At 39.6% G+C, this 8153-nt stretch overlaps 1 protein-coding gene across 1 annotated transcript in view; it reads right to left on the bottom strand.

The window, feature by feature from the left end:
• SDK1 (sidekick cell adhesion molecule 1) overlaps positions 1 to 8153 on the bottom strand; it is a 386227-nt gene that overhangs the window by 82047 nt on the left and 296027 nt on the right. Inside the window, exon 22 of the mRNA XM_009993680.1 lies at positions 6554 to 6675. Coding sequence (XP_009991982.1) covers positions 6554 to 6675 — 122 coding nt within the window. The remainder of the gene's footprint in view (positions 1 to 6553; positions 6676 to 8153) is intronic.

Below are 8153 nucleotides of genomic sequence, written 5' to 3'. Positions count from 1 at the left end.
CCCTCCTTCAGGAGAAGCAGCCTGATTTATTTATAGATGTTTTAGTTCTTCCCTCATCCAGGACTTGATGTGCTGCATATTTATGTTTGTGCATAAAGAAATGATACAAGGAAAATTAGGCCAAAGAAATAAGTTCTGCATTGCACTGTGAAAAGAAGCCTCTGTCCTAGCAGCAATGGAGAGATGTGGTTGCAAAAGTCTTGATGGTTATCAAGGACATGGCCACATACCAAACAACCCATAAAATAGATGTCTGTGCAGATGATGGGCCTTTAAAAATTCCCAGTCCTGACTGAGCTCCATAAATTTTAGTAAAGTCCATGAATGCAGAAGCTTAAAGGAAGTCAGTAGAGACAGGCCTGTATGGTGAGACAGAACAGCCCTAAACTGAACCTGGAGATCAAAGGTATGATAAAGGGAATTAAAAATAAAATAAAATAAAATAAAAAGCTACATGGACAAAGAAAGAAGAGGGTTGATTTAAATCAAGAAAAAAAAGAACATTTTTTAACTAAAAGGGTTTTTCATTTAAACTGTAGAAAATCTAGAAGAAATGGCTATTTTTGCAAAACTCCTTGCTCTTAACAGCATCACCTCAAAGTGCTGCAGGAATTGTGTAGCAACAATCCACAGTGCATTGGAGGCTGAAAATATTCTCCAGTAGTGAGTTAGTCATCTTTTTGTATCTAAGACAAGTAAGAGCTTAAAAAATATCTTTCTCATCTTCTTGCATAACAAAAAAAAACCCCCAAAACCAGCCCCAGAGTTCAATGGTTTTACAGCAGCAGGCAGGTCATTAATACACATCAAGGACCACATGGCTCAGAGCCAGAGGCCCACAGGGCTGTCAACAATGGACATTCACTGAACCTTGAGAGGTGTCCAAAAATCCCTCACCCGTTTTGCTGCTAGACATTTCCCAGCTGGATGCAAAGGGGGGTATTTTAAGGACCTTTTACTGATTAAGAAGAAGCAAAAGCTTCTCTGTTTCCAGGGCTATGACAAGCCCCTCAAAAACAAACTTTGGGGAACTAACTCAAAGGGTTAAATCTTTTACTGAAATCAGCAGTACATTTTAAGAGAGCACTGCCTGTGTATTTCCACAGTAAGGTGTTTGAAGGGTGAACAGCAGCAGGGTAGCTTGGTGAACAGCCTGAGGACTTCTTTGTGAGATCTGACTGGTGTGACCAAGCAATTCTAGGTCAATGTTACTCAAAACAGGCTTCATTTATCTAGTAATAACCTCAGAAACAAGTCTTGGAAGACAACCTTCAGTGATGGACTTCTATATTTTTAACTTCTGCAAGATCTATAGTAGATTCCATGGTTTCAAGCTCTTGAAGGAAATTATTTTTGCTGGAACACTCTGATGTCAGATCAGAGGAAACGTGTCAGTTTCAAGAACCAGAGTACAAAGGGATTCCCACGAAGCAAGAAGAACTATGGGCAGTGGTAAGGATAAAAGAGTAATTTGAGGGGCAAGAGACTCCACTATGAGCTGCTCTGCATAAAATGAAATTAATTTAGAGGCTGCTTGCTTGTAGTTGTTTTATGAATAACAGTGTATGCAGCCTTCAGAAAAGGGTAATGTGTGTTGACAGATGCTCACACATTCATGTGTGCGTTGTTTTAGGAAGCAGATGAGAACATCAACTGCTTTTCTGTTCCTGTTGGCATAAAAACTCCTTCAAGAAATGCACTCTGCATCTTAACAGGTCTCTGTACAATAGGGCCACAAGCCCCAGGACTGCCACAATAAAAACACCTATGTCCACCAAGACACTTCATATCATTCTCAGTAACAATCAGGCATCACAAATTCACACACATTCATTCCCATCTCTCAGCTGTTCCCAAGGCATTAAATTAAATAAAAGGGCCTATTAATTTATTATTAGAGAAATCAGACAGTATAAAACAATATTAGAAGAGATTTCAGAACCTTTGCTTCTCTGTGCATTAGTTTCTCCACTTCTAAAAAGGAAAATACTACCTATTTTATAAAGTGAGTTAACATTTTCTGATGGAATACACTATATGAGCAAAGCTGCAGAATTTTAACTTAAAAGGAACAAAAAATAATTAAAATTTGGAATGAAAAAATAACTTGCTGCAATATTTTGCATAAGACAGTAATGATTAAAAAATGCTGAGCAGTTACAAAGGACTAACTGCAGGAAAGGAAAACACAATATTTCTGTACATTACAAAGCTACCCTGTGTTCTACTATAGTTCAAGATATGTCAGAGTTTTCATTATAGAGGTCCATAACTCACACATTTGAAATCGCTTTGGGAGAAATCCAGTTCACAGGATGTCAGCCTGGGTGCAATTCTTTTTCTTACAAAAACCTGAAATCGATTCAGCCATTTTTTGATTTAAAGATTGGCAAAGGTATAAAATTGTCAGAGTTGCAGACGCTTTATTTACCAGCTCCAAAGGAAAAACAACACCAAGAGAATCACCTCTTCCAAGGGCTGAATCCTATCCAGGTCATTCATTGACTTAACCCACAAAACCAGATAAATTCACTGTTAAAGTAACAACACATTTCCCAGAGAAATTCATGGTTATAGTTACATCTTTCCCAACTCACAGCTTTACAAGTGAATGCAGTGACAACACTTTTAAGGTTTTACTGCTTTGAAACTCTTCCCTCTCACCACGATATTCCTACAAAAACTCTCTTAAAACAACAGAAAAGATTCAAACAAAAGTTCTATTAGCCCATATACTCATGGCTCCATGACTCACAACACCTCTTCATAAGTGGCCTTCAGCCATTCCAGAGCTCTTCTGCTGGCTGCACAATAACATCAATCACCAGAAAAACACACCAAACTCAACAGAATTTATCCCAGCTTCTCTAATCAGCCACTGGAAAGCTTGATGCTGGGGACTGAGCACCTAAGGGACAGTCATGATTATGTCACCATGTCACGTATGTGCTTCTGCTGACAAAACCCTGGGAAAGATAAGCTGAAACTGGATTGCAGCACATAGAGAGTGCAAACACGAACCATGTGAAAAACAGCAGGGATTCAGTGCCAGTCTTGGTTCCAAATGGCAAGAAAAAAATATCTACACTCTAAAATATCTATTGAAAAGAATATTTACACTCTAACTGCATCTGAGAGTACAGGATGACTGGAAGGAGTTACTGGAATTCTTTGGAGATAAACATATTAATTGTGTGTGCCAGTGCCACAAGACAGCTACTGCTGGTGTCTCTGAACAAGTGTCAGCAGAATCCTTACATTACATTAGACACTCTTTTTATATTATACTGTACGTAGTTGAAAACAAATATCTTAGAAATACATTTTTAATGGCATTGCTACTTTTGTGTAGTTCTCTGCTTGGAAATCTAGTTTCCTCTCGTGCTCTGAGTTTAGCTAGAAAAGAAACAGCCGCGTGACTCCTTAGAAATCCCCTCAGAAGAGAAAGCAGCTTCACATGAAACACAGAAATGGGATTTTCAATGCTTGATATTTCAGTATCTACCCACCCTAAAATCTTCAAGACCTGATTCTCCTCTCAGGTTCATCGACATAATTGAGAATTAGTTCCACAGTGGCTCCTGTGAGTTTACACCTTGGCACAGAAAGCAGAAGCCAGGGCCAGATGCACAAAATTTCACGTCAGCTGGAATTCCCAGCTGTGGTTTTCATCCAAATTGTTCATGAAGTATCAGGCTTCAAAAATGGCACTTAGCCAAAATGGAACACTTGGAACGTTTTCTAGGCCTGCCCTTATTAAGGAAGCTTTGTGCCACATCAAGGAATCCAGAAGAAAAACATGTTGGTGGCAGCTGGATTGTGTGTGTGAATATAAAATAGTCTATCTGTAAGGACTCAAACTTTCAGAGTAAACAGTATCTTCCCAGTATAGATGGAAGAGAAAACACAATATATAAGGGATATCTAATGCCAAGCTATACAAACAGAAGGGGACATAGATGAAGTGCACAACAGTGCCATGTATGTGTTGGTCATGCTTTGTCATGAACCCACTGGCAGCAGAAAGACAGCCCAGAGGGAACAAGCCTGTGTGGGACACTGACCTAGTTCTCATCTCAGGAGAGATCATCCTGTATAAGGTCTTAGTAAGTGGCAACCTATTTTTTTCCCCAAGCTATTAGCTGTTTTCAGCTACTCTGCACCTTGCTGCAAACTTTCAGAAAGGCCAACATTCAAAAAAATTGTGAATGGAGCTGTAGCTCCTGCACCTACTTGGACAGAGTTTTTGCTCTCTAATTTACCTGATTAATGGCAAAGTACACTAGAACATACAGATAAGTGTTTTATAGTGAAATGTGATCCTAGTACTCTGCAAGAACACCTGTTTTAAAATCACAGTATGTAAAAATACACCTTAAGTGGCTTTTAATTTAATGTTAATTTAACACTTAGCAGGGTTATAAAAACCTGTATGTTGGCCAGTGAATGAAAGATCCAGAAGGAAAAAATCCTCCCCTATATTTCTGCTTTGAAAATACTGTTGTAGGTTGGGTATAACCAGTGCCCTTTAATCTAACAGAGTTCTGAGGAGCAATTGTGGTTGTCTGTGCTAAAATACAGATGTTGCAGCAGTAGGTTGCATCCCAGCACAGACAGGTCCCTGCTTAGAACACACTACATGAAGGCATCAGTGGACAGCAGGGTGTCACTGACAGCTGGTTTGTGTCTTTGAGAGGTAGGCTGGAAATGATCTGTGAAGTCCTGAGGGCAGGTCCATGGCATAGTAGATCCAAGTCAGGAGGCATTCTTGCCTTCATCTCTGCTCCCATTCCTATGTTCTCATCCCCTCCCCTTGCAATGGTGCTCTCCTGGTCACACAGCCTGTACAGAGGGTTGATCTGTCTGAAACTCATTTGCTCTTGGCTGGATCAAGTCTCATAGCAGCCCTGGGTAAGACCATGTCAGGAGTAAGAAAGCCTTGGTAAGAGTGATGGGGATGAGAAGGACAATGACAGCTCTGGTTTAGATGGGCTATAGGTGCTATGCAATTGCACTTAAAAAGAGAGAGTTTGATGGGAGTGCTGGCAGAAAGGGGCTGTGAAGAAAAGCTTAAATGCAGCTGTCACCCTGGAAACAAGATTTATTCTATCCTTAAGGGGTCATCAATTTCTCTGCATACCTGAAAAAATTAAATCCACTTAGACCAACGTTTGTTGTTGTGCCAAAGCTAAAGAGTGAGGTGTGATGCATAAGAAGTTTGCAGAGTAGCTGTGGTGAAAAGAACTGCCCAGACTCTGCAGGGGCTTTGGCTGTGTTCCTTCCCCAGATGGATCAAATATTCCTGAATCCAGGATTTATCAGAACCACTAACCTCTTGCTTTTTCAAGCAAGATGGATGTTGATGGGGGTTTGTGAACAAGAGAGATCCTCCCTTCCTTCCCTGCTCACCAGGACTCCTTCAACCACTATTTGTACCCAGGGCTCTCAAGGATGCAGATGAACTTCATGGTAATTATCAATGCAGTTTTAAAGTATTCAGATTTATTTCACTTCAGTGGCATTCAGCATCTCACAGAATTAACAAATTCCCAGCAATATCAATGTGGTCCTCCAGCACAAAAACGACTTCTCAGAATGTGCCAAGCCACCATACTATAGGATTTCAGTGTTTAATTCTGTAATATGCAATAATGTGTATGGAAACAGTATAAAATGTATCAACTTGTTCACAACAATCTCATCACCAAGTGAAGTGGTTGTATCAACATGTCTAAGTGATGGAGATTTAAGAAGTCCAACATTTGGTCTTAAAAACAGATTATATTATTTATAAAGATCTGTGGGTGGAAAGGAAGAAGCAAAGCTCATCTGTCAGCAGAACAAATGAGGAATATATAACTCCTCCAAGGCATAATGACAGCAGAAAGAGGGATATTGTTTAAAGCTAATGAAGAAGAGAATTCATCCTACTCACATCCAGAGGCCTGGAAAGAAAACCACAGTATATTCCATTACAAGATAGAACAAATACACTCAGTCCCACGAGTAATGGTATCTTTAGTGTTCAGTGCAATTCTTCCTATATTTCTGACTCCATGAGATAATACTTCCAGATTCACTTTTGGTTGGAAAACACACCTGAAAGAATCTAGACACAGGTTTTAAGCCCTTTTTAAAATAAATGGCTGGACTTAAGCTCTGTTCTGTGTTGCTTTCAATGCATCTGCTCATCTGGTGTTCTTCCAAACATGTACAAAGCTGCTTTACAACAATCCAAGTGAATTATTTAAAGGATAAACATTCTCACTGGTATGTATATTATATAGTATTTTTCTTTTTGTTCCTGTGAGCAGAAGTTACGGGATTCACGTGACCTTTTCCTCACTGGCCACAGCACAGACATTCCTCAGCTAAGCCTCTCCAGCTCCTTTGCATCCCAGCCTTTCCAGGACCCCCTGAACACCACCAGGCCACTTACAGAAAAGTTTTGACCCAAAGTTAAACAAAAACTGTAATCCAAAGAGACGTTCACCATTTAGACCCTTTTTAACCCCTTAGAGAGTTCCTTAGGAGCTTCTTGTCAGGCACATACCTGGCCTTCCACTATCCACTTGCAGATGGAGGTTTTGCCATCATACCCTGGCCGGAACTGAAGGGTGGCAGAGCGAGGGCTGATGTTGGAGATCACCAGGTTGGATGGAGCACCTGGAAGTTCTGAAGAAACAGAAAAGCAAATGAGTGGTGGAAATGCTCTGCATCTAGGGTCCAGGCACACAGGCTGATATCCAACGTTTCAGCATGTAAAACACCTTGGTAACAATTATAAGAGAACAAAGAGCCATGCTTTTTCTTTTTCCCTTTTGGCAGAGGATTCCATGCAATGTTACTATTTCTGCTGCTCTGAGAATACACTGCATTTTTACAAATCAAAAGAGAAAAGAAAGAGCTCATCTACAGCTACTACATTAGAAAAGTTGCACACCAGACAAAGCGTGGTGGCTCAGGGGGGAAGGTGCTTCCCAGCTCCAGATCTGCTTGTCAAGTCATCCAATTGCACTGTACTACTTCTTCTCCAGAATTAAATGACAATATTTTTTGCATCTTACAGTGCATACAGCTTCAATTTACTAGCAAGAGAAAAAGGCTCAAATCTGGGGGGAGCACATGGAGAAGCTTTTGTGATTCTTCCACTGACCTATAATAGATGGGTTTGAAAGGGTGTTCCTAATGCCTAAGTAAAGCAGATGGATTTTTTAAAAAATGTCTGTTGGAAATAAATAGGGTGACCTTCTACAAGGAAAATGCTGCAGCCCCAACCAGTTCTTTGCCTCAAGCTCATGGTGGCATTTACATTTTTAATATTATCTGAATTATCAACAAAATCAAGCCCAGGAAAGAGATTAAAAATAGATTTTTTTTAGAATAAATTCCCATAGGTACCTGCATTCCTAAGTAATGGAAATTGTTATAATCAGTAATCATTCATAATGTTGTAATACGTACAAATGCAACAAGCAAAAAATGGGCAGCTTTTGGGCATAAATTTCAAATATGCACAAATACACCATATTTCTTGCTTCTTCCTTCACGTTTGTGGGAAGTATGATCAATGAACTAAACCCTGACCAAGTAGGATAATGCTGTTATTTGGCTAACAACAGGGAGCATGGCATTGATCTAGTCTGCAGCTTGTCACAATTACCTGTGATTAGGGAAAAGAAAAGCAACCAACCTTCAAGACATACAGAAATGTTCAAAAGTACTGGAAAAGGGAAAAAAACTGGGTTACCATCAGTGATATACACTAACTGCTCCACTTTGGAAAATTCTACCTGTCTAACCTAAAAAATTCACTGACACTCTGAGGTAAGAACTGGCTTTTTAGTCTGCTTTCTATACTGGATGAGTGTGAGTGCAGAATTAAAAAAATATATATATATATCAAAAAGGGCTGAATTTACAGGTGCCTAAATGGTAACTCAGACAATGCAGTACAGGATTGTCTCCTCCCAAACCTTTCTCAAGCCACATATCCCAAATCTTGTAAATAAGATTTTAGTTCATTATACAAGTGTCCTCTCATAGGTAACATGAGCTATACTAACTATAGAGGGAAAAATCTTTCCCTTATAACATCATCCAAACTCTATTTTTTCCTCAAAGAAACACTTTTTGAATTGACACAGGTTTTA

Source organism: Chaetura pelagica, unplaced genomic scaffold (assembly GCF_000747805.2).
Source record: "Chaetura pelagica isolate M959 unplaced genomic scaffold, ChaPel_1.0 scaffold213, whole genome shotgun sequence".
Classification (NCBI taxonomy): domain Eukaryota; kingdom Metazoa; phylum Chordata; class Aves; order Apodiformes; family Apodidae; genus Chaetura; species Chaetura pelagica.
This window is presented reverse-complemented; position numbering and strand designations above follow the sequence as displayed.